Below are 27,438 nucleotides of genomic sequence, written 5' to 3'. Positions count from 1 at the left end.
TTTTCTTCTGCTGGACACATAGCATCACTGAGTCAGAAGTAACTTGACAACATTTAACAACAAAAGATAACAATTATTTATATAGCTTAACTTGCAATTATAGATACTTAAGGTATCCAAACAAGAAATCATTAGATGATATTTAAAAGCCAGAACATGGGAAGAAAAGAAAAATCAAAGATCCTTGTTACCAGTAATGGTCTAAATTGAAAACAACTTATATGACCATCAAACTGGAATCTGAGTAACAACTCACAATTCTTCCACTCATTTACATACCATATATACTTGAATATAAGCTGACCCAACTATCAGCCGAGGCACCTAATTTACCACAAAAACTGCACTAAAAAATGTGCTGAAAAACTCGGCTTATACCCAAGTATATATGATACATTCCTTTAATTAAAAGTCCATCCTGAGGAGAGAATTTATTACCTATTCAGTAATTTCCTAATATTTCATTTTTTATAGCTGTAATCATTTGTCCCCTAGTCTTTTGGCTTCTTTAACAGTGATACTATCAATAGAAACAAAATATCCTGTTAACGGCTAAAATTGAAATAACAAACTTTTGCTTCTGGTATTGATGAAGTGATAGGGACCTTATTTACTATCTTGTCCGAAATAAGCAAAAAATGACAACCAAAACAGATAAAATGGTATAAAGCAGTCATTATCATCAAGCTGATGGACATTTATCCTTGAGAGATAAGAAACAAAGGAGGTGGGTCCTGCAGCTGACTGCACTGAGAGAATTTCCAGGACTTTACACAGTAACCGGAGAAGAGATGGAGCTTGGGAGACTCCCTGAGTTGAACATATAAAGTTCAATGTCCAGAAATACCAAGGTCATCTAAGACCAAAGGTCAGAGCACTGGAAATAAAAGAGATGAACAAAGAACCCTGAAGAGCTCTGGTGGTACTGTAGGGTAAGCAATGGATTACTAACTCAACAACAACAACAAAATGGATTACTAACTAAAGGTTAGTGGTTCAAAACCAGTAGCCACTTAACATGAGATGAGCCTAGCTGCCCTTATAAAGATGAACAGCTTTGAAAACCCTACGTAGGTCACCCTGAGTCAAATCAACTTGATGGAAGTGGGTTTGTTTTTGTAGTCAGTTGGGTACTGATCAATCATTTAATCACTGAACGCTGTGACTAAAATTTCCAAGATTCAAGAGAATTCTACCTTAAGACATTAGAAGTGGAGGGGGCGGGGGGGACTGATGCCAAGGGCTCAATAGAAAGTAAATGTCTAGAAAAGAACGATGGCAACATATGTACAACTATGACTGAAACAATTAATGTACGGATTGTATTAAGAGTGGTACAAGCCCCCAATAAAATGATCTTTAATTAAGAGAGAGAGAGAGGTTAGAAGTAACAATGCAAGGCACTCACAAAGGACCAGTGTGGGAAGCTGAGGACCAGGAAGAGAATGTTATGTGGACACATTCTCTATGTTCATGATTCTGGGTGGAGGGAGGCCTTTACATCTGTGCGTTACAGATGAGTCCCAGTTACACATTCTCCTGGCTAAAAATCATCACCACAATATCCCCCTATAATTATGCTACCTTAATGCTACCTCGTATTACTATATCACCTGAGGCCTTTATCTATAGGAGCAGACATGTTTCTTTTGTTCTCCCTGCTCAAGGGGCAGTTGACTTTCCTCTGCCTACCCCCAATGAGAGTACTGAGTTTCTCCTCCAATGAGCTCAGAGACCTCTAGGGTTAGGACACTGCCCACCTTGTTACATATATGATTTACTACACATACTCATGAAAAAATACATTCTTTCTCACTCCTAAACTTTTTGGCTGTCTCTTTATCTATTCCCTTCAATTACACAACCACTCCTTAGGACCATATCAGTTGTGAGGGATGACTGCCACAGACCAGAATACAGTCTGGACTTACCAGTAAGGCTACAAAACGATGGTTCCTGGTGCACTGAGTCAAGTACTCAATAGAAGCAGCCCTCACTAATTAAGAATAATTAGCTCTACACTGAACAACTGCTGTTCTAGCCCAACAGATTGTTAAAGGAAGATCTAAAAGCATCAGCAAATCTCTGGAATTCCATTGTCCTAAGAATACTAATCAGAATACAAAAGTATTCAGTACTCAACAAGATAAGATTAACAATGTCAGTACCCAGGAAAAGCTATCCAGACTTTCAAATAAGCAGAAATAAAGAACCTATAAGAAGAAGAAAAAACTATCTACCCTGGCCTCAAAACTGATGCTAATGTTATTGAATTATTACAAAAGAAATGCTAATTATACCATATATTCAAAAGCTGGGTAAAGGACTAAAAGAGAGAAAAAAAAAAGAAAAACTGAGCTCCTGGAGATGAAAAATTGAATGTCTGAAAAGAAAAATACGCTGGATGATACAGATTAGTGAACATGAAATTATGTTCAGCCCAGCAGTAACATGTGTTCAATTATCCCATGGGTATCTGACTTCCTTTTCAGTGGACAAATGATGAAATTAATTTAAGGGCTCAGATAAGCCACCCAAGGAGCCCTGGTGGCTCAACAGCTAGCCAGTTGGTATGCTAACCAAAATATTGATGGAACTCACTTAATGCTACTTGATACTCAGGAGACGGACCTGCTAGGAAACGAGAGCAGCTCTAATCTGTCACACAGTCACTATGCGCCCACACCTACTCGATCGCACCTCACAATGGCACACGCCAGCTATTAAGTACTTCTTTTTTTAAATGTTGAAGGAGAAGACTTAGGAGGAAAAATGGAAAAGCATACAATCATAACCACACACATATACAAAATAACCCAATAAAGAACTGGTAGGGGAATAAAGAACTGTACTTTGCTACAATGATAGAAAAAAACCCAGAACTCATTATCTATTAAACCATATCAAATGCATAAAATGAAAACATACAAACTGTAAACAAACTTAAAATAAGAAGAGCAGAGTAAATGAGAATCTAGGGTAAGAAATGAGATACAAATTGAAATAGCAGATATTCTAGAAAACCTGAAAAAAAAGATGTCCTTTCTCTTACTATAATAAAAAGCTAAAAACAACTTTGCTTTGCTTAATCAACAAATTTTTCTGACTGTCTTTTGTGAGTGGACAGTGGAGAGGAGAACACAGTACAGATAAGGCTTGGAGGCTATCGTACCAAATACAACAACCAAATCAAGCCAGCTGCTGTCCAGTTGATTCCACCTCACAGAGACCCTCTAGGACAGAGTGGAACTGCCCTTCTCATTGGGGTTCCAAAGCTGTGGGGTCTTTTTAAAACGGACTGCCACCTTCTTCTTTCATGGAGGGACACATGAGTTCACACTTCTGAGCTTGTGGTTAGCAGCCACACACGTAATCACTGCACCACCAGGGCTCCTTATCCAAAGAGTAACAAACAGAAAAATAAACCTAAGAAGGGAAAACATTGGGGGAGATGGGGGGAATGAATGAGGACTGCAACTCTACTCAGATGGAAGTAAAGAAGATAGGAATTCTGGCAACGAATGTACAAATGTGCTTTACACGACTAATGCATGTATGGATTGTGATCAGAGTTGAATGAGTCCCCCATAAAATGATTAAAATATAAAATTAAAAAACCAAAAAAAGAAAAGGATTCTCATGGTAGCATTGTGGGTGTTACAATAACAGAAAAAGATAAGATGAAGTAATTGATTTACTATTCAACAGAGATGAATACAATTTTCTCAGTATTTCCAGTATTGTTGCCAACTACTTGAATAAAAGGACCTGCTCTTTGCACACCCACAAAAACATTTCAAGTAAAATACATTTCAATACTGTACATGAAAAAAAAAAAGAAAGAAAGAAGAGAAATTCTGGAGAACAACCTAATAAGAGATGCTTGCTCTAAATATGGCGAATAAAAGAGACTACCCATACTAATCCCACTATCAGGGAGTAGAAATTATTTTACTAACTCTCTATCCAGAAGGCAGAGAGATTAAAAAATAAAATATTATAAGGAAAGTCACCATTAAAGTATTCTTTAACAGAATATCCCATTTTTTCCTGAGGGATGCCAACATACAGAACTGAATGAAAGTTTGAAAAAGATAATAGTGATAGTTGAACCATGGGATTAACATAATGTCAATAAATTATACCTGTAAAAATTGATGAAACGGTAACTATTTTATTACATAATTTTACCAATTTAAAAACAAAACAACTGTGTGCAAGTAGCATAAAGAATCTCTGAAGTTACTCAAATAGCGGAAGTAGGAAGTTAAAAAGTAATAATAAAATTTAAAAAAATAATGCCCTTACTCTTCTTCATCTAGCACAGGTAACAACTGATTATTAACTCAGGAGGTAATGGTTACCAAATCCCTTTAAGCAATTGATTGGTAAATATTTATATCTCACTTAATCAAACACTTAAAAACTGGCATGGTCCAAGGGCCAATTCTCCCAGGAGTAACTGTCATACTTCTTAGCAAATGTCGGATACATATTTTTTTTTGGTTCATGGGAGGGAAAAACATCCAGCATTTAAGAAAATCCAAGTGCCCCCAAATCAAGTCCGTTTAAAATTTGGTATCTAAAAATGCCAAAATCTTGATTTTCTAAGATTAAAAACAATTACTCTTCAACCTCACAATATCAGATACTGTTATAACATACCACATTTCTTCAAGAAACACAGAGAAATACAAGGCTGTTCCTTCCCTTCCCACCCCCACCCCCACCCCAGCAGGTATCGCTTAGCATGTTCTAAAAAGCAAAGCTTCTTCATGCAAATGTCCACCAGAAACAACTACCACCACCTGTTCCTAAAAGTAAAAGAAACAAGGAGAGTGAGCTCCGGGTGGGGAAGAGACTAGTACACTGTGCAGGGAGGTGGTCTACCACTACTGGCATGCAGTGACTGTCAAGCAGGTGAACAGAATTATAGGCAGAGGCTACCAGCTAGACCCTGAAAGGGGCTAAAGACTCCAAGCGGGGAGCCCAACGTCCTGGCGCATCACAGAGCTCCGCGTGCGAAAGAATTCTACCAGGGAAAGAACTAAGGTTTGTAACAAAGGAAACTCTCAGGAACAAAACAGCAGTTACAGCGAATATGTTCACTTCCTCTGTGAATATGTTATAAATTAAATATGCTATTAATTTACACTGAAAAACTATCAGCAGTGCTTTTCATTAAAATGAGTTTGTTTCATTACCTATTCTCATGTGATACAGTATTATTTCATTTGGGAACTTCCATTTATTCATTCATTCAGAATTGTTTTCATTTGGGCACTTTCAAGCAGGAGATATAGATATGTGTGTGTGTACCACACACATACACACAGATTCGTTGTAACGTTCACAATCTTAGACTCTGGCTCCAATTAGTAAACAGCTACGCATTTTCCTTTTTTCCTTCTTATAACATCAATCTCATAATTTGAAAATTGGGTCTACCTTCACCAAAAGATTTTAAAAATTCTTTAAAAGGCAGGATCTGGAAACTAGGAGAAATTTTATTAACTGGGTCTTTAACACAATTCAAAGGGACTCTGGTGGCACAGTGGTTGCGTGCTGAGCTGCTAACTGAAAGGGCAGTAGTTCAAAATCACCAGCTGCTCTGAGAGAGAAAGTCGAGGCTTTCTACTTCTATAGAGATTTACAGCCTTGGAAGCCCCAGAGGGCAGTTCTACTCTGCTCTATAGGGGGTGTAGGAGTCACAACTGACTCGAAGGCGGTTGGTTTAGGCTGGTGACACAGTTTGGAGCCCTGGTATTGCAGTGGGCTAAGCACTGGGCTGCTAACTGTGAGGTCTGAAGCTCATGCCCTTCAGCTGCTTTTCAAGAGGAAGATGAGGTGTGAGTTCCCACAAACACTTACCCTCTCAGCAACCCAAGGAGCAAGGTCTATGCTGTCTTATAGGTTAGCTGTGTGTGTGTCGGAATCAACTTGATGGAGATGACAATTCAAACGGCTTAGACAGTTGAAAGATAAATGTCATTTCAGGTACAAGCTACTTCATTATTTAACATATGCTATATTCTACAGACAACGGATCAACAAACTATATCCAGTAGGTCAAAGACAGGTCACACGGCCAATTTTTGTAAAGAAAGTGCTATTGGAATACAGCTATGCCCAGTGGTTTGCTTATTTGTCTCTGGCTGTTTCCACACTACCATGTCGTCAGAATTAAGTACCTGACAGACTATATGACACATGAAACCCAGGCTCTTTACTATCTGACCCATTATAGACAGTCTGTGGTTACCTGTGCTATACCTTGGAAGTTAGAAAATGGAAATGTTCTGTATTAGTAATAGGTTCAATTGCTAATCTTGCCTAACTTATGATTTGACAAATATTTTATCTACAGATGAAGTGCCATTCTGAGTCCTATGTTCATTTGGTTAAAGTTTCGTTTGAGTTGCTGTGCTCACTGAGGTTTCCCATGTACAAACCATCACATAGAGAAGAAGCTGTGAAGGTTAGCTTGAGAGTAGCAAAGACTATTCCCAACAGATTTGCTTGTTGCCTATTTTTCTTAAATTGCTATAAAATTACCATTTCGGAGTCACTGTGAGAGGCCTGACCCAGGCTGGGTGCAGGCCCGAGCTCAGAGTGAGAAGCTCGGTCAAGGGAGAGAAGGGGCTGAATAAGGTCATCGTAATCATCTTCCTCTGTATCCCCCTCCCCATCGGCAAAAGTACCTCTAGTCAAGAAATCGGAGCGCGTCCGCGCCATGCGAGCTTTCTTTTTATGGGCCGGTCTGGCAACCTGCTTGACCAAATGATAAAACAAATAACACAACAATGTTTTGTTTTGAATGGAGATGATGCCAACAAAAGGCATCAGAGGGCTCATGAATTTCTCGAAACATCCCTCCACCCAACCATGTCCTTTCCGCTACCGAGAGTGACAGGGATAACCAAAAGGAGTCCACGTACATGGCTCTGAACCAAGGACAACAAGAGAACTTAAAGCTATGCTGTTTTTATCCACAGCCAAGGAGGCCATCCCTGATAGCCACAATTTGTCACCAAAGTCACTTGCATAAATGCCTTCTTTTTCTTAGCAACTTCTCATTTGTATACATAATCTGAATTTTTAGGCACCATGATCTGCCTGGAGTTCACCTCGTTAATTATAACAAGCTTAGCTCATGGCTTCTTTCTCTAGAAACACTTGGGAGTAAATGGGTAGGTGAAGTTCTTTAATAACAAGAACAAGAATTTCCAGAACAACAGGCATCCACTTCACATAGATGGAAGACAAACAAGATCTTATACTTACCTCTCTTTGGCCCAGCCCAGCTGGCTTCACAGGTTTCGAAGCTGGTTCTTCTTGCTTATGTTGGTGAGGATTTGCACACTTTAAGGATTCCTTGCTGACACTTTAGATAAGACAAGAGATAACATTTCAATTACTACCAGGGATTTCTAGCCAATATTCTTTAAGTGTAGCATGAAATACAACGTAAGAAGCCAGGTCAAAGAGTTCCAACAAATTCCACAAATATTTCCCGTAATACTCAATTCCCAAAACATGCCAAAAATTTTCCACTTAACTCGCTACAACAATCCTGAATGAGAAGAACATACACAATAGGAAGAATCTTCCTCTTGATTTTAAAGCATACGATATGCTCTACAGGTACAGTAGTCAAACAATCTGGTGCTATTAAAACAAGAGACATAGACCAACAAACTATAACTGAAAATCCAGAAATAAAACCATGCATCTATGGTCGGCTGATTTTTCACACAGGTGCTAAATATATTCAATGGGGAAAGTAGAGTGTCTTTAATGAATGGTGCTGGGGAAACTGTATTTCCACATATAGAAAAATGAAATAGGATCCTGTCTCATATCATATGCAAAAACAAATTTGTATTAAGAATATAAATATGAGAAATACAGTCATAAAATTTAGAAGAAAAATCACAGGTAATGCTGTCAAGCCTAGCTTTCCAATCATGGGTTACCTAATAAAAGAGCAAATGCAAGGCCAGGATAAAAAAGCTAAGTAATAGGGGCTTCATAAAAATTAAAAACTTCTAGTCATCAAAAGTCTTTATCAGAAAGGTTAAAAAGACAATCTATTAACCAGGAGACTATCTTTGGAAACCATATATCAGACAAGAATCTAATAGCCAAAATATCTGTAAAATTTAGAAAACAACAAAAAGACAACCTAATCATAAAATGGGCAAAGGACTTAAATAGATATTTCAGCAAAGAAGAAACCCAAATAAGCAGAAAACACATGAAAAGATGTCTCAGTAGCCATCAATAGTCATCAGAAAGAAAGTTCCGATCAAATCCACAATGAGATACCACTGCATTCTCACTAGGATGGCTAAGATTTAAGACAGAAAACTAATGTGGGTGAGGGAGTGGTGAGGAACTCTTACTCACTGTTAATGGGAAAGAAAAAACAGGACAGTCGCTGTGGAAAACAGTGTGACAGTTCCTTCCAATAACTAAAAGCAGAACTGCCACTTAACCCAGCAAGTCTACTCCTAATATGTGCCCAAGAGACTTGGCAACAGAGACTCAAAAAGAGGCTTGCACACCACTCCATGTTCACCACAGCACTGTTCACAATAGCCCCAAAGTAGAAGTCCACATGTCCATTAACAGATGACCGTACCACTGATGTATGGAATGTCGTAAAACTGAAGGAGTCCCCAATACAATGATTTAAAACAAAAAACAGACGACTAGGATAAACAACATGTAGTACATAAACAAAATAGGATATTACTCAGCCACCAAAAGAAATGAAGTCTTGATACAGGTTACAATATGGATGAAGCTAGCAGATACTTTGCTAAATGATAAAAAGCAAATATTATATGACCACACTTATATAAAAAGGCACAGAGGGGTAAATGTATAGAGTCCAAAGTTAATTACTAATTGAGGGAAAAGAAAAAAAAATGAGGGAAAAGGTAGGTAACAGTGATTTCAGTAGAGAGCAAATGCTTTGAAAATGATGAGGGCAAAGAATGTACAGATGTGCTTTATACAATTGATGTATGTATGGATTGTGATAAGAGTTGTATGAGTCCCTAATAAAATGTTTAAAAAACAAAAACAAAAAAACAGTTGATTTCAAAAATTTTACACTGATTAAGGATTGGGTTGCACAGCCAATTATTGTAATTGCAGACAATAAATTGTTCACTTGTGAAAAGTTAAATTGTGATAAAGATATTTATAACAATGTAAAAAGAAAAAAGTCGATGTTGAGGCTGCTTATGAACAACCAAACCGCACATGGGATTTGGGTCCTGGCTTTGCAGGTTTAGGGTTTTGGTTTCATGAGACGTCTCGATTAACGGGTTCATAAGGTATTAAGTGCTTCTGTTTTACAAACTCTTTCGTTTCATAGAGCATGCAGTCTTAAAAGTTTGAAGGCCGTTACCCAAGACACAATGATTGGTTCTCCACTCACCTGGAGCAATAGTGAGATAAGAACCAGATGGTGCCCAGCTCCCAGTCCTGAATATTTTAATAAAAAGTGCAACAGAGGAATCCTAATCAAAAGAAGGAAGGTGCCAGAGAATTTCAAGTTTTCATAGACTCTCGTCTTTCTGGAGCCATGGAGGATGGATAAACCGCTGAACCTATTGTCCTGAGATAATCCTTACACATGAAACCAAACCAAAACATTCTGAGGTCATCTTAAAACTAGTTTTAAAAAAACACCTTAGTAAAAAATGTCTACTTTGAGCATTATGCTTTTTTAAGAACAATCTATATGGGATCACAACATTAACAAGAACAATCTGAAAGATTATGTTACTGAGGGAGGAAAACGTCAGAAAATGAGTGAGAATGGTTGCTTAATTTGAAAATATGTTTGCTGTGTAAATTCTCAACAACAAAAATAAATAAAATGTAGGAAGATCATTTTTTTTCTGATTGCTTAATAAATACTATTACCAAGAATGCATGTGTATCCACCTTTCCCCCAGATCCTGGATGCTTCCTCCCCACAACTACCATGATCCGAATTCTACCTTGCAGGACTGGATAGGGCAGAGGTTGTACACTGGTGCATATGGGAGCTGGAGGCACAGGGAATCCAGGGTGGATGATACCTTCAGGACCAGGGGTGTGAGGGACGATGCTGGGAGAGTGGAGGGTGAGTGGGTTGGAAAGGGGGAACTGATTACAAGGATCCACATGTGACCTCCTCCCTGGGAAATGGACGGCAGAGAAGGGGGGGAAGGGAGACTCCGGATAGGGCAAGATATGACAAAATAACAATGCATAAATTACCAAGGGCACATAAGGGAGGGGGGAGCGGGGAGGGAGGGGAAAAAAAAGAGGACCTGATGCAAAGGGCTTAAGTGGAGAGCAAATGCTTTGAGAATGATTGGGGCAGGGAATGTACAGATGTGCTTTATACAACTGATGTATGTATATGTATGGATTGTGATAAGAGTTGTATGAGCCCCTAATAAAATGTAAAAAAAGAAAAGGGGAAAAAATGATTAGGGCAAAGAATGTACAGATGTGCTTTGCTTTATACAATTGATGTATGTATGTGTATGGATTGTGATAAGAGTTGTATGAGCCCCTAATAAAATGTTTTTTAAAAAAAAAGAATGCATGTGTATCAGTGAATTGCTTGAGGTCCTGCCCTGGTAATTTCTGGGTATATTCCATTATGCTCACACATCTTTAAGATTATTAGCAGCAATATTAGCTCAAGACATAAACTATGTTTGATGATAAATTGGGGGGTGGGGGGAAATGCCAAATCTGTAGACTACTACTCAGACTATGTCTTCTCATCAAAAAACTCAAACCCAACCTACTGCCACTGAGTCAATTCCAACTCACAGCTACCCGGTAGGATACAGCAGAGCGCTGCCTAGGCTTTCTGAGACTGTAAATCTTTATGGGGTTTCATCTTTCTCCTGAAGAGTGGCTGTGAGTTAAAACTGCTAATCTCACAGTTAGCAGACAAATTATAAAATATCTGATAAGTGGCCATCCAGTGATGAAGACCCCATTATTGTACCTTATACTAAAATGATTCCTATTTGTTAGAAAAGTTTCTATCTAAAATCTTGCTTGGTAGCTTTCACTTATTTTTAAAACTTGAGGAGGCTTTAAAAGGAAGTAGTGTCAATAAAAGTCATAAAGAAATTCCTTTAATATCTTCTTTCCACAAACATTTTGACATCTCCCCTATAAATAGACATCAGCGCTGACAAAAAGTGGTTATCAAACAAATAAAAAAAGTATAATCTACTACATAAGGTAATAAAAGTGCTGGGTCCAGGGTAGACACTTTGCTACAATACTAGCTGGCAGATCTGTAAAATGCACATCTGTACATTCTTTGCCCTAATCATTTTCCTTTTTTTTTCTTTTCTTCTTAAAAAAAATGTGTTATACAATCACAATCCGTGTACTAACCATTGAAGTCCATGAATATGTATAGCGGCTGTTCATATGATTAAAAAAGGGTATTTGCAATGAAAAAAAAATACTAGCTGGCAGACTAATTGTTTTTCCATCCAAAATCTTACATTTTACAAATGAAGGTCCAGGCTCCATAGAACTTAATTAATTAATTCAATTTATTTTAGCTCGGCCTTGATTTAAACAGTTCCTTCAGGAACTTGGAAAAATTCTCTGTATAGAACTATCTTTTGAGTTTTTGCAATATTTTATTTATGTCCACTTACAAAATACTTCTCTTGTGGTTACAAGAAAAAGATGAAGCTCCCGTAAAAACCTTAATGAAGGTCAATTGGTATGCCAAAGCACATTACTATATAGTTTTATATGGTATGATTACCATGTATTTTAGGATATTGCAAGAGAATTTTATTAAGAAACTCTTAAGGAAGAAGAAAAACCTTCCCAGTTTGTTTTTGTTTGAGCCTGCTTAGCTAGACTTCTTGATTTCTTACTTCCCATCTGCCTACACAGCCCTTTTAAGCATTCCCAAGCAAGAGATTCTTGGAACTTCTACCATGGGTAGCAAGTGCTTATAGTAAATGTGATCCCAATATGTTATACCTACTCCACACATGCTGTCTCAAACGCCAGCTTGGCTCCCATGCCCTCTCTTGTCTCTCCCCTGAGAAATTTCATATACATAATTCTTTATGGAACCAAGGTTAGACTGCTGTTCTTTACTAATCTAAAGCAATGAGCACTTACTGAAGGCCCATTACTAGATTGTACTTTACAAATGCTTTCTAACTTAATGCGGAAGAACCAAAAATTGTGCTTAGTTAGTCTAAGGCTCCAATAAAACAAAAGAACACCTACCGAGTTTCTGCCCCACCAATTCTGACTCACGGCAAGTCCCAGTGTTTCAGAGAACTGGGTTCTCAATGGCTGTGATCTGCAAAGGCCTTGAGTCCCAGGCACTCTGGGGGCATTTAAACTGCCAACCTTTTGGTTAACAGCCAAATGCTTAAGCATTGCTGCCACCTAAGAACTCCTCAAAGAAAGATTTCTAGGATATAGTAATGTTCATTTTCAGGAGGCTAGTCACTAATTAAACTTTTTTACACAGGGAAAAAAGTTAATTTGAGCAGCCCCACAAAAAATCTGGAGGTACGTTAATAAAACAGTCCAAAAGAAGATACATAAAGGAATATAATAAACATTTCACTCACAGCGGAATACTCGAATTGTCCTTTGGCATGAAGAAAATGGCTCTAGTTGTTCCCTCTTTGGAAGGGTCATCAGATTTGTGGCTACAAGACTGAGCTGGCTGCCTAACACATTCTCTTTTTGAAACACGGTTATTTGAGAGTTTACAAGTTGTGTTCATTTGGGAGCCTGTTCTGTCTGTCTTAGATAACTCCTTGCGTTGGCATGGACTTCCTCTTTTTCCAACGAATGGGGTGACATGTTGGTCCTTCGGGGGTAGGTGAGCAGAGGAACTATCTTTTGGGGCAAGAGCTACGCCTTTTTTAGCTATTGAATGGGGTTCTGGTACATCGAGTTCTCCTTTATTTGTAGTCTGTAGAATGAGAGAGGTTGGCCTCTCAACTACTTGCCCTGATGGACTTGTTGAAGGGGTCAGCATATACTCCCCAATTCTTGGCTTTTCAACTGTCTTGAGGGCTTTACGTTCCTTCTCTAAAATATCTGTCTGCTGGCGAATCTGCTTCATCATTTCTTTTTCATTCTGATGCTGTAACTGCTTTTGCTTTTCTTCCTTCTCAATGTTTAGCTTTTCCAGCTTTTCCAGCACAGGATTAGAAGAATCTGTATTCAAAGAAGCAACAACTTGATCTTCTCCTGAGAAGTGATACTTTGGGGCTTCTCTATTGATATCCAAGCTAAGAGCTGTCCCCTGTGTTTCTTCACTTTCCAATTGTTTGTTTCTCTGAATACTTGCATCTCGTTGGGAACTTGTTTTCAATGGATCTTGTTGGGGAATATAAAAAAATGTAGGCAGGCTATTTGAAATAAGGGGTTCTCTCAGCTGTGGCTTACAGGTGATAGATCCAGACCTGCAGACTATCTTACCCTTCATCGTGCCATCCTTCACAGGCTCCAAGCCAGCGGGCGTCTGCCTTTGCATCAGTTCACGGCTAGTCTCACGTGAGGCACTGAGGGCGGTGTCCTGTGGACCATCCTGTGGAGTCCTGATACATGTCTGAGGTGATGGCACCGTCCAGTCTCCCACACCTGGAATGACTGGCTCTAGTCTGCTCTTCTGACTTTCTTCACAGCTCAGAAGTTCCAAGCTTCCTTGAGAACTTTCACTATCAGGTGTGCCCTGTAGAGACTGAAGGCCCTCAGGCATTAGTTCTGTAGACCATCTGCGTTCCTCTGAAGGAGACCCGCCACCAAGAGAACGAACTTTTAGTAATTCTAAGCTAAATATAGCTTGTTCCAGTTCTCTCATCCTCCGGCTTTCTCGTTTGGCCCGACTGCCTTTTTTCTGATGGAGATCCTCCAAGGACTTGGGTCTCTCTCTCACAACCACAGCGTCCTGCAAGTCCGCACCACTTTGGCTTCTGGCTCTCTCCTGTCGTTTGTTTGGGGCCTCCTGGGAGTAGTCTTCTGAACTCTCACGGCTAATTCTATGACTCTCGATTACAGATTTCCTTTCCTCGATGGCTTTCACTCTGTTGTCAAAGGAACAGTCTTCCCATTCTGAAGGGTCTGAGCCTTGAATCTCCAGAGACCCATATGCCTTGGTAGTCACCAATCCAAGCTCTACTTTTGTTTCTTTGTGCCTTTGTTTTTTCAAAGCTTTAAATCTACATGAAAACAGGGATGGGGAAAAAAGGGAGGGAGGGTTATAGATATACATTGGTGACCACTACAGAGCACACATTTACTGAGAATATTTTTTTAAATGAAAGTTTCAAAAATTTTATTTTTCTAATACTATGTGATTTCTGGAAAAAGGCATGATGGTCAAAATGGCCAAAGAAAAAGAGAAAGGCATTCAATGAGATGGACTGATAATGGTGGTGGACAGCAATAGGTTCAAATAGAACACGTGAGGAGTAGGCACAGGTCTGGGCAGTTATTCCTTCTGTGGGTGGTCGGGCTGCTACAACACTGACCACCAACAAGGATTTCTGACATCAACTTGGAAGCACATGCTCTTTTCATGCGTCAGATAAAACTGTTATTGATTAAATTATTTCCAGCTCAGTATTCTATTCAAAATATAAACTAACTCATAAATAAACTCATTTTAATAACACCATTATTTTAAGGTGAAAGTTTCTGGAGGTAAAAATAGTTTAATACTGGCAATTTTATCAGTTTCACCTTAATGGAAAAGCCATTCCTAGGAGCCATAAACATAGACTACATAGAATTTTAATCCAATAATTCAATAGTAGTTTATGTAGCTTCTACTATAGCAGTGGTTCTCAACCTGTGGGTCGCAACCCCTTTGGGGGTCGAATGACCCTTTCACAGGGTCGCACGATTCACACCATAGCAAAATAGCAGTGATGAAGTAGCAACTAAAATAATCTTATGGTTGGGGGGATCACCACAACATGAGGAACTATATGAAAGGGTCACAGCATTAGGAAGGTTGAGAACCACTGTATTATACGCCACACCAAGAACGCTGGTGGCACAGTGCGTTAAGCCGTGGGCTGCTAACCATGAAAGTCGGTAGTCAGTCAACTCAAGCAGGAGAATGAGGGCAGATTTACAGCCTTCCTTGGAAACCTCATGGAGCAGCTTACTTTGTCTGACTCGATGGCAGGGTGAGTTTTAGGGCAGACAATGTGGGTTAAAACTGCTGAGTCTCAGAGTCCAATGGGAGATAAATTGTATACAAGTGTAACTGACACAAACCCAAATTAGGCAAGTATTAAAAGAGAGGTTAAACAAATCACTTATAAAGTGAGAAGGGGTAATAACTGTAGCCACAGAGATTACCTATGTCTTGCTCTGAATCCTCTACATGCCGCTTGCAAAAGGATAATTTTGCTCCTTTGTTCTCGGTAGCGCTTCTTTTCCCTGTAGCCTTTCCACCGTGCCTGTATGCAGGCAGCAGCCATGTGCCTCCTTCTGTGAGACTCGCGCCACTTTTGCTGGATAATGATGGCTGCAGCGCGCCGCTCTGAGTGGGCGCGCCAGGACGCTTGCAGAAGAGCAGCTGCACGAGCCCTAACACACGCGTCCTTCTGCACAGCTGCATCTTTGACATGCTTCTGATTCACGTAAGTCCTCCAGAATCGCTGGGGGAACACGGAATAATAGAAGCTGCTGTCATGGGTTATGCACATTTTCATGGAAATAAGAATAAATTTCCTAGGTTACAATGAAAGAGTCATTGGCTAAACAGCTAAACTATTTATGACTAAGGTGGAAAAAAATAGCTTTTCCCCAGATAGGCTTGTCTATCAACAACAATTTTAAATAATATGAAGTAAATTAAAGTGTAATTGAAGTTAATTAAAGACATTAAAATAAATCTAAAACTTTGTTTTCAGTCCTATTAGTGAATCTTAATAAATTAAATATATTATTACATTATAATTTGCCCAATAATATTAGTGAGTTTAAGATCACACATTTCAAAGATGCCAGATTTCACACAGGATTTTCTTGCACAAACAAGTGCTGGCTATTTACTGAAAGGTTGGTGATTTGAACCAACCAGCTGCTCTAAAGCAGTGGTTCTCAACCAGAGGGTCGTGACCCCTTTGGGGGAAGTAGCAACGAAAATAATTTTATGGTTGCGGGGGGGGGGGGGCACCATAACATGAAGAACTATATTAAAGGGTCCCAGCGTTAGGAAGGTTGAAAACCACTGCTGTAAAGAATAACAGTGGCAGTTTGTTTTGTAAGCTGTAGCGTTCTAGAGGCACTATGGAACAGTGCTACTCATCTTGTAGGTCTGCCCTGAGTCAGAACAGACTTACCAGCAATGGGTAATTACATATCAGACAATCTGCTGGGTACTTTGAGCTTTTCCAAATGAGACCCAGTCTATCTCAGAAAGAGTTTATATTCTTATTAAATGTTTCAGAGTAAAACTGTTCTATTACTAAAACAAAGGCCAAATAAACAAGCCAGTCTCATGCAAATAAAATATTAAAAAATCCTTTGCTACCCACCTGGATAATAATGGATGCCTGTCTCAAATTGAGGAAATGTTGCCTACACAGCAAGACCCTGAACCATCGCTGCAGTAATATGATTCTGCGGAGCACCTCTTGGTGAAGTAGGTCTTGTAAGTGCTGCCGTTCCTGTTCCTTTAAGAACACCTACCGGAAGGGGGAAAAAATAAGGAATGAAGCTCAGTAATAATAATAAACTCCTTTTATGCACCATCCTTTCTGTGCTAAGCTTTTAGAAAACAGAAAATGCACAGGAGCGGCACGTAACTGCAGCATTCTAAATGCTTCTGCTAATCTGTTCTCAAATGGAGGAGACAGCAGGATCCGGGAAGGTGAGCACAAGCATAAAACTCCTGGAGTCAGAGATAGTGATATGTTGCTCACTTCAAAAATCACCACCATTATGAGCTAATGTACTACTGGTGTATGAGGGGACTTCAAAAAGGTTGTGAAAAAAATTGAATTGAAAGACACTGGGATTTTTTCATGAAGTTTGTGTGAAGTCTCCTTCATATATGTCCCCTTTATCAGGGGGGTTGGGTAGATGGGTGAGTGCAAGTTGTGAATGACATATCTTGAAATTTGATTATAACATGAACAAACCAATGATAACAGTCTTTTTGAAGCATAGCAAGCATGAAGAGCGTCTTGGTTCCCAAAGTTGCAATATTAATTTATTTATCTATGTAATTTCATGAATAAATCTTTAGTGATACAAAGATCAATTAAGTAGTTAGGGGCAAACAACAGATCAAGTCTAGAGACAGAGGAACCCACCTGAACAAAACCAGGAGTTAGAAATAATGAAAGCATATATCATTACTCTTTAGAAAAGATAGTACAATATGGAGAGTCTTGAAATACAGAAACATGTTTGCATTCATTAAGGATGGTGAGCAAAAGGCCTCCATACATAAGCATATATTATAATGACTTTGTTATGATTATAATGAGTTCAACAATATGACAAACACGCTGGAAACAGAGAAACAAGCTATTTAGCATAGGAGCAATGTAGGGGAGAAGTGGAAAGAACCAGAAATCCTAGAAGCTGCAGGAATGGAGAAAAAGGGAGATCTGATGATGGCTTCTAAGAGTACAAAACATAGAATTCTGTAAAATAAATAAAGCAATCATTAAATCAAGGCCATCTAGCTCAGAAGCAACAAAGCCCACATGGAGAAGCACACCTGCCTGTGTGATCATGAGGTGTCGATGGGATCAGGTATCAGGCATCTAAGACCAAGAACAAAATCATGCCCAATGTGAATGGGGTGGGGGAGGGCAGAACATGGAGTGGAGCCCCAATACCCATCTGAAGATAATTGGACATCCCCTAACAGAGGGGTCACAGGGAAGAAATGAGCCAGTCAGGGTGCAGTATAGCACCAATGAGACACACAACTTTCTTCTAGTTCGATGGTGCTTCCTTCACCCCACTATCAAGACCTCAATTCTACCTTAAAAATCAGATTAGAACAGAGCATGCACACTGCTACAGATAAGAGCCCGAAACACAGGGAATCCACGATAAATACACCCCTCGGGACCAACAAGGAGAGTAGAGGTACCAGGAGGATTAGGGGACAGGTGGGGAGAAAAAGGAGGAATCGAACACAAGGATCAATCTAGAACCCCCTCCCAGGGGGACAAGCAATAGAAAAGTGGGTGAGGGGCGACAGAGGACAATGTAAGATATGAAAATAATAATCTATAACTTATCAAGGGTTCGTGAGAGAGGGTGGGCAGGGGAGGGAGGGGGAAGAAATGGGGAGCTGATATCAGGGGCTCAAGAGGGAAGAGATGCTTTGAATGCTTTGAAAATGATGATAGTGGCATATGTGCAAACAAGCTTGACACACTGGAAGAATGTATGGATTATGTGTGACAAGAGATGTAAGAGCCCCCAATAAAAGTATTTTAAAAAAATTAAGCCAAAGGTGATAACCATTGGTGGCTTGAGAAAGTGGAAGAAGGGTATCAGAGTCAGTAAATGATAAATTGAAGAGAGTACAGAAATCTTATTAGTTTGGGCAAATTAAGTTTGAATCACATAGGGAGAGAGGTTTCTTAGACAGTTAAAATTACAGTCAAAACTACAGCAATGGCTAAGTACTCTTTGATTACTTAATAAATAACATGAGCTTAATAAATATCATGATAGCGGTGTACTATCTTTATTATGAGTGGTCTCATAGGCAAAGACTGTCATAATTACTTAAATAAAAGTACACTCAATTTTAACAAGGGTTATGTATTTACCATAGTTTTTCCAACTTGATAATTATCTGAGTTAACATTTATTTTCCTGAAGAAATCCTTAATGTTAAACTTGGATGGAATAATATTTCGGGGAAGTAGTACATGGAAGTGGCTCACAAAATCCTGAAAAATGAAAAGAAAAAGTTATAAAATCAAAAATGAATTATATATAAAACAAGACCCTATAATAGCTAACCATTGTTTTTCCTCATTCTTTTTTCCTTCATTCTTTTAAACAAAGTAAAATCAAGGAAGAGCTTGTCAGCTTAAAATATTACAAAAAGGTTCATTTGCAAAAGATAGCAAGTTCTAGTTACTATGCTATCCAAGGAGAACAGAAGATGAAAAGAAAGGTAGAAGCTAATTATACCTTCTGAGAAAACTGCATTAAAGCAGGGAAAAAAAGTTTTTCAAACAGGGACCTGAAGTCTTTAGCATAAAAATGAGCAAATGGGGGCGACTACTAGCAGGGCAAACGGAAAATAAAGTTTTGCCTCCCTGCAACAGCACAAATGTGTTTAGCTGCAGAGAAGCCACAATGTACCCAGAGCAGCAGTAGCCGCTGAGGACAGGGCTTTAAACCAGTTCTAACCATCTCAGTCAAGGATGAGGCAGTAAAATCAAATTGAAACAAATCTGTCAACTGGGAGCGAATGGAACAATAACCTGAATGGGAAAAGTAATGGGGCAAAGCCCTGGGAACAGGACATTGAGAAGAGGTACCGTGAGCCCTCTCAGGAGGCTGATAAGGGAGAATGGATTACTGCTAGAACTGTGGAGAGAAGCACACATTCAAACATGGGTAGGCTGCAATCTTGGAGCCAGACATGGTGTTTCTGAGTCTACAGGTTAAGAGTTTTGATTATTTTGCACCATCAACACTGTCCTTGCTTTCTAAGAGGGAGAGTATGTTTCCAGCAGGGTGTCAACTTGCAATTTTTCCCCTTTCAGTGATCATTCCAATATACTCACATATTACAAATTTGAGTCTGCTCTGGTTTCACTTCATCAACCATGACTAAAGTGAGAAGAACTAATTTGAAGCCCTGGATGAGAACTATTTCAATTACTGGAGCTATCATTGTGAGGAACTGCTGTGATGCAAACAGATTTAGGATGAGAGAGCTTCAAAAAGTTTGGAATACTAGAATTAAAGGTAATGGGATTTTTCCAGGAACTTTTGAAGCCCCCTCATATTACCATGCGTTAAGGTTAAATGAGAATCGTCAAGTATTGACATCTGTTATAATACAAGCTTAATGAAAACACTAATCCAATGAAAATTATTTATTCTCCTACCCCATTTTAATTCTGTATACAAAAGATGGAATGGGAAAAAAAAAGAATTAAAGGAAATAAACATATGAGCCCCAAATAAATCATGTGATGTGTATACATATATATTTACACATTACTATAAAAACATAACCTGGAAAGAATATTTGCAGCTGTATCCTGATTGTCGAATTCGAACGGTCTCCAGCATTCCAGTGTACCGAAGCTGTCTGAGTACCAAGGCATCATTAAACCGTAAGGGCAGCTAATACAAAGCAAACAGGAAAAAAAAAGTTAACCCAGAAGCCAAGCTCTCCAAATAATGTTTTTCTTATAAATACCGTGAACTCAGACTTGCTGGGAAATGTCTGGTAAGACAGAGCAGAGCTGCTAGCGCAAGCTCTCCTCCGCAGCTAGTCGCTTCCCTAAAGGTCTGACTGCCTTGACCCTTGGGGAAAGAGAAGCCCAAGCTTTCAGCGCGCCCTGTTGTAAAAGGAGGGACCTTAAAACATAACAAAATTGTAGTTGTCCACATGACAGACACCACAGCCTCTAAAACGCTCCAACTCATTGCCATCGAGTTGATTCTGACTCCGCAACCCACAGTCTAGTCATGGTGAAATCTGTATCGAGATTATCCTACTTTCTGGGTGAAGGGAGACAGTGGTCGATATAAGATATGATAAAAACAAATTTATCAATTATTGAGGGTTCATGGAGGAGGAAGGAAGAGGAAGGGAGAAGGAGGGAGGGAAAAAATGAGGTGCCAATACCAAGGGCTCAAGTAAAAAGAAAATGTTTTGAAAAGGATGATGGCAACAAATGTACAAATATGCTTGACACAATGGATGGATGCATAGATTGTGATAAGAGTTGTATGAGACCCCAATAAAATGATTTTAAAAAGAGAAGCAAACAGTGTGACAAGAAAGAAGAAAATGTCCTAAAACTAATTGTGGTAATGATTATACAAGACGTCTTGATATGAGAAAAAAGATAGGAAAAAAGAAAAGGGGAGCGGGGGCCACAGGGCACTAACCCACCCAAGGGAAGGGTACTGTTTATATCTCCACAGGGAAAGAGGGACCAGACTTCAACCCAGTTCTCTAGATGTGAATGCAACCTGCCAGTGTGGAGAGGTCTGAGGGGCCGGCCCCAATCCCAGCTAATATGTGGATACCTGCCCTTGCCCCAAGAAGAATTTATTTCAAAGGACTTATTTATTTCAAGAATTTATTAAATAAATTTAAATTTATTAAATTAAAAAATAATTTATTTCAAAGCTGCATTGAATCTGCAGCTCTGAGAGAGGGACACATCTGACTGGAGCACATGAGAGCAGATGAAGCGGTAGGAGGAGAGAGTGGAGCACATCCTGGCCCACCAGGCCTTGAGGACGATGTTCCCAATTAGAGCAGCCAGTCCACAGAGAGGACTACATGGCTAGCCCCACTATGAGACATGACGTCCCTCACTGACCCATAGCCCTACAGGGGACAACACCGGAGACACAGTGTGGGAATTGCGCCCGATCTGATCTCGCCACACTGAGGCAAACACTAAGGGAGGGAACTGAGCGTGGCAACGTATCCAGGGAATGCTGAAGGTGGACTTCGGGGCCAGGGAGTGGTGCCCAAACAGACTGGACTGGAAAACACTCCTAAAGGTCAACAAAGAGTCCTTGAACTAACTACAAGCCTTTTTTTCTTGTTTTGTTTTGTTGTCATTGGTTTCCTGTTATTGTATATTGTTGCTTGGTTTTGCTGTCTTGTTTTCATGCATGTTATTATCTCCATGATAAGATTGCTGAAGATAAATGGCTGCATAAGCAAATGTGACGAAGAAAGCTGATGGTGCCCAGCTATCAAAAGATATAGTATCTGGGGTCTTAAAGGTTTGAAGGTAAACAAGCAGCCATCTAGCTCAGAAGCAATAAAACCCACATGGAAGAAGCATACCAGCCTGTGCGATCACAAAGTGTCAAAGGGATTAGGTATTAGGCATCATCAGAACAAAAAATCTTATGACAGTGAATGACGGGGGGAGTATGGAGTAGAGACCCAAAGCCCATTTGTAGGCCACTAGACATCCCCTTACAGAAGGGTCTCGGGGAGGAGACAAACCAGTCAGGGTGCAATGTAGCAATGATGAAACATACATCTTTCCTCTAGTTCCTAAATGCTTCCTCCCCTCCCACTATCATGATCCCAATTCTACCTTACAAATCTGGCTAGACCAGAGGATGTACACTGGTACAGATAGGAACTGGAAACAGGGAATCCAGGGTGGATGATCCCTTCAGGACCAGTGGTGTGAGTGGTGATACTGGTAGGATGGGCTGGAGAGGGGAAACAAATTACAAGGATCTTCATGTGACCTCCTCCCTGGGGCACAGACAACAGAAAAATGGATGAAGGGAGACGTCGGACAGGGCAAGATATGACACAATAATAATTTATAAATTATCAAGGGTTCGTGAGAGAGGGAGCAGTGGGGAAGGGGGGGTAAAAATGAGGAGCCAGGGGCTTAGGCAGAGAGTAAATGTTTTGAGAATGATGAGGGCAATGAATGTACAAATGTGCTTTACACAATTGATGTATGTATGGATTGTGATAAGAGTTGTATGAGCCCCTAATAAAATGACAAATATCTATACTGGTTAGGTATGATACTTTGTATTCAAATAAGAGATTAATCTTACGGCGAAAAACTTTACATAAAAGAAAACTTTCTTCTGAATTTAAAGAACATTTTTTTCTCAAAATCTATGAATAGATGCTAAATAACATTCATATAAATATCATATAGACAGGATAGCTATAAAAATATTCTGAGAACATGCTTTTCTTATCAGTATTACAGATAGTTCATATTCTTCACTTACTCTTACAAAGAATTTAAAGCTCAGTCTAAAAGCTGTGAGCTAAAACTGATACTCTGATTTAAAGGACATGTTTACCTTTTCAGCATTAGAGCGAATGCATTTTACAAAATATGGTTCTGCTTGACCAAGCGTCTCCATCAGTTTACTCAATGATGCCTGCAACATAAAGTAGTACAATTAGCATATTCTTCCATTCCAAACTGACAATGAATAATAAGTGAGAGTATTTACAAAATATGCAAACTAGTGACATACAAGCAGATCCCTGGTGGTAAAATAGGCTATGTGTTGGGCTGCTAACCGCAAGATCAGCAATTTGAAATCACCAGCCACTCCCAAGGAGAAAGAGGCGGCTTTCTACTCCCCCCTAAGGAGTTACAATCTCAGAAATCCATTGAGGCAGTTCTACCCTGTCCTACAGTGTCACAAGTCAGAATTGACTCGATGGCAGTGAATTTAGTTTTATTGAAGAGACAAAGGATTTCTTTTCCCCTGAAAAGCAAATATTCCCTTTTCCATAAAGGTAAAATTGAGGCTAATAAAGAATAAGGATGATAGTTTAATCTAAAACTACTAGCCTGGCAGTGGTAAATATTATAGCTATGTTTTAAAATAATCCAAATTTCACATTTCCCACTTAATGAAACAATTTCATTCAAACTCATGCAATCCTAAAGCAACTTTTAAACTTATCCAGTAGGTGAGCCACCTTTTCAGAAAATGTACTATTAATTTTAACTGACCCAATGGCAATGGATTTGGGTTTTGTTTTGAGTGTATAGGAGGAGGTAGTCAGAATTGCCTTTTACTTTCTTATGTTTTCAGTGTAGTTAGTGATGCTCTTTATTTCCTGATACTCATAATTGTTGTTTCTCTGTTTTCCTGATTGGTCAGCTAGAGGCTATCAAGTTTTTAAAAGACCTTTTCAAGAACCAGCTTTTGGTTTCACTTAATTTCTTGCTGTTTTCCGATTTTTAATTTCACGGATTTCTGCTCTTTCCTAGTTCCCTCCCTCTTTGTGCCTAGTAATTTTCTCTGTTCTGGAGACTTACTTTTGTCAACACTACCAGCCCTTCTATTAGTGCATATTGCTGGATATATTTCACAATTCCTTCCTTAACCTTCTGTGTCATTATGTGAGAAAGCTTTAAAAAACATTGTGGAAAACTGGAATTAGAAGATAATGGAATATTTCCACGAATGTTCTGAAGCCCCTTCATATTTCAAAAGAGCTTCCAGTAGATAGCATAAGGTTTTTCCTGAGGAACAATGACCTTTTCTTTAGCAACAGAGCCTTTAACCCACTGCACCACCCAAATTGATGGCCACGGACTCCATTTTGACTCATTGTGACCAGATAGAGCAGAGGAGAACTGTCCCTATTAGTTTCCAAGCCTGTACAACTTTACAGGAGTAGAAAGCCTTGCCTTTCATCAAGGAGCAGTTGGCAGTTTAGAACTGCTGAGCTTGTGGTTAGTATCCCAACATATAATCCATATACCATGAGAACTCCTTAAAAATATTGTTACCCACCACATTTTCTGCCTTTTCCTAAATGAATATGTCTATTTAATGAGAACTTTAGAGTTCAAGAAGAAGGAAGCACTGAGACAATTACTTTGACAAGAGCTACTTGAAGTTACTCAGCTAATATTACTGATGTTCGTTCCTAAATGCAGAGTCACAGCAAAAGGAATTGGATTCCTTTGTGTAAAACTAAAGCAAACGAACAGAAAAAAGTCCTACAATTGTTTCGCTAAATTTGTTTCAATGAACGTCGGAGAAGTCACACATCATTGTGTTACCAGTGACTTTAGCTAGGCTGGTGTTGTTAGTTGCCACCCAGTTGGCTCCCACTAACGGCACCCTTGCTTACAACAGTGAAACATTACCTGGCCCTCCTCTACCTTTCTGATTATTGATAGGTGTGAATATATGTTCTGGGCTATATTTATAGCTGGGCAACATGGTTTAAAGGCAGATTTTGCTCACGTAATATCCATTTTCTGCTGCCTTTCATCTCACATTCAGACTAATTGACTACTCATTAGGATATCCACCATCCAAAGATATATGAATAAAAAAACAAAGGCAGCTAATTTTTTCTTATCCCTAATACTTTTCTACAAAATGGCTAGTTAATGCTAAAAAATAATTTGTTCGTTCTAACCTTTCAATGCCAATCTGAAAAACAAATTAAAAAACCCAGATTCCTCTGTTGTAACTAAAAGCGAAGTAACCTGAAACTGGGCACTGATGCTTGGGGGCTTCTTCTTCTTGTGCAAATGGAGAAGGGACTTGGTAATTCGGTCCTGTAGCGTCAGTCTGCTCAGGTGCTTTAAAGAGTTCACCTCCAACAAGTGCTGAAAAGGAAAAACATCAGATTCTTATTCCGCACAAGAAACTATTTAAGAATATTATTTCTTCCATAGTTTTCTATCTCCAATGACTGTGGTAAAGATGGAAGATTGGTATTCCACTTTCTTCTTCATTCTACTCTCCTGTGCCTTCCTGCAAACGCTGGTGAGCTAAAAACAAAGCAACATTTCACAAAATCTCTTGCTTCTAGAGTTCTGGATGTGACCTAAGTTCACATCAAATCAATTACCCACATGTGAAACTGCGCAACTGTAACTGAGGAAGAGGCAGGCCTTTGACACCTCCTAGCTTGTGTCTCTGCTGGCAGCATGCACATAAAGGGCTTCAGCTATCTGTGGTCCCCATGTCCAGGCACCACATGAGAGTGGTGGCAGCAAGCGCGCAGGCTATTTGTGGTCTATTGTGACCCTAGTGATAAACATTGCCGATAGTTGTGGTAGCTCCCCCTAAATTACGCCACAAATTAGTAGGACGAGCCTGGAACCAACAGCTGCAATGGCAACGTCCTCAATCCCTTAGCTTTATCCTTATAGCTGGAGGTCAATCCCAAAGCGGTCTTTTAAATACTCTGAATTTCTAAGGCTTCTAATAATTTTGTAAATGGCTAACTTCTTTAAATAAGTACCTTTCTACTCAATTATTTATAGTGATTACTGTTATCTCATAAGAAATCCCGACTCATATAAAAGAAATTCAATCCCAGGGAACAGTAGGTATGCCAAGAACACATATACAGTAGAAACCAAACCCAGGTCCTATCAACCCTCACCTGGTGTGACCACCCCAAATCTCATTAGGGAGACGGGACTTAACAAAACAGTCACCAAAGAATACAAAACTGAATGGGAGTAATAATTTGAGATTTTTCTTAGTCGACCTTAATGTTTTAAATCACAGTACATTTAGGATAGCAAATTTGTCACGGGAAAGACTATTATCTAAAAAGATGTGCGACAATATAATGTTACTTAAGACATATAGTCAAGGTCTTATTTGCATGAGAACAGTCTGATTTTTAAAACTGACAAATTTACAGGCTAGAAAGTCCTGCTCATTTGACTATATGAATACTTAAAAAAAACAATTTTATTACCATAAAATTCTATAGGACAATTATATTAAAAGAGTTGTATAATCATCACCACCATCTGTCTTAGAACATTTTCTTGTTTCTTGGACTCAGTGTTATTAATAATTCCCCATACTCCCCCAACGTCTCCTGACATACATCTAAAATTCCATTAATTTAGTTCCTGTCTCTGTATACTTACCTATCCTGGATTTCATATACAGAAAAACATCCCAAAAAAACAAAAACCAACAACAGAGGAAAAACCTCAATCAAAAAGAAAGCAGAAACTATTTAAAACTAGAAGAAATTTAAAATGAGCATTATGAATAATTTTTAAAACCTTTCAAGTGACTAAAAGTAACATACACATTCAAATAACTAAAATTACAGAAAAATTATCACCAACAAATGACAAAAGCTTATCATTTATATATATACAACGTTCTATGTAAAATAAGCTAAAGACCTGAATAGACAATTCTCAAGTAAAGTATAAATAGCAAAACATAATGACACTCATTCAATCTCACCTGTAATCAAAGAAAAGCAAATTATCTTTTGAAGAGATTGCCCGCTTATCACACTACCAAGCATAATAAAAACGGCCAAAATGCAATATTCATGAGGATGGAAAAACATAAGGGTACATTGTATATGCATGTATTTAAGAATATAGTTTCATATAATCTTGCTGACAAGGACTTTCACTTGTAGGAATTATTTATTATAAGAAATTTATATAAGGAGATTATCAAACAAGGTCTCCCACCCACTATACCACCAAGTTGATTCTGAATCATAGCATTCTTATATGGGTGAAAATATTTATAGGAGCAGATAATTTCATCTCCCATGGAGCAACTAGTGAGTTTGAACCACCAACCTTGTGGTTTAGCACTTACCCAACAGTGCCACCTGGGCTCCTTCCAAAAAAGACTCAATGTTGTTTATAATAATGCTCTTCAGAACAGTGAAAAAGT

At 39.0% G+C, this 27,438-nt stretch overlaps 1 protein-coding gene across 14 annotated transcripts in view; it reads right to left on the bottom strand.

The window, feature by feature from the left end:
- Nucleotides 1-27,438, bottom strand: part of MYO9A (myosin IXA) — a 250,951-nt gene that overhangs the window by 74,029 nt on the left and 149,484 nt on the right. For 9 of the 14 annotated variants that reach the window (XM_075536143.1, XM_075536142.1, XM_075536146.1 and 6 more), the window contains 9 exons: nucleotides 25,248-25,370; nucleotides 23,083-23,163; nucleotides 20,278-20,388; nucleotides 18,849-18,971; nucleotides 16,584-16,733; nucleotides 15,400-15,701; nucleotides 12,648-14,249; nucleotides 7,285-7,384; nucleotides 6,556-6,771 (listed from right to left, as the gene is read on the bottom strand). In XM_075536143.1, coding sequence (XP_075392258.1) covers nucleotides 6,556-6,771; nucleotides 7,285-7,384; nucleotides 12,648-14,249; nucleotides 15,400-15,701; nucleotides 16,584-16,733; nucleotides 18,849-18,971; nucleotides 20,278-20,388; nucleotides 23,083-23,163; nucleotides 25,248-25,370 — 2,808 coding nt within the window. The remainder of the gene's footprint in view (nucleotides 1-6,555; nucleotides 6,772-7,284; nucleotides 7,385-12,647; nucleotides 14,250-15,399; nucleotides 15,702-16,583; nucleotides 16,734-18,848; nucleotides 18,972-20,277; nucleotides 20,389-23,082; nucleotides 23,164-25,247; nucleotides 25,371-27,438) is intronic. The other 5 variants (XM_075536152.1, XM_075536153.1, XM_075536154.1 and 2 more) reach the window with 2 other exon arrangements.

The sequence above is a fragment of the Tenrec ecaudatus genome, chromosome 17, assembly GCF_050624435.1.
Source record: "Tenrec ecaudatus isolate mTenEca1 chromosome 17, mTenEca1.hap1, whole genome shotgun sequence".
NCBI classification, from domain to species: domain Eukaryota; kingdom Metazoa; phylum Chordata; class Mammalia; order Afrosoricida; family Tenrecidae; genus Tenrec; species Tenrec ecaudatus.
Note: the sequence above shows the minus strand (reverse complement) of the source record. Positions and strands in the feature narration are given on the sequence as shown.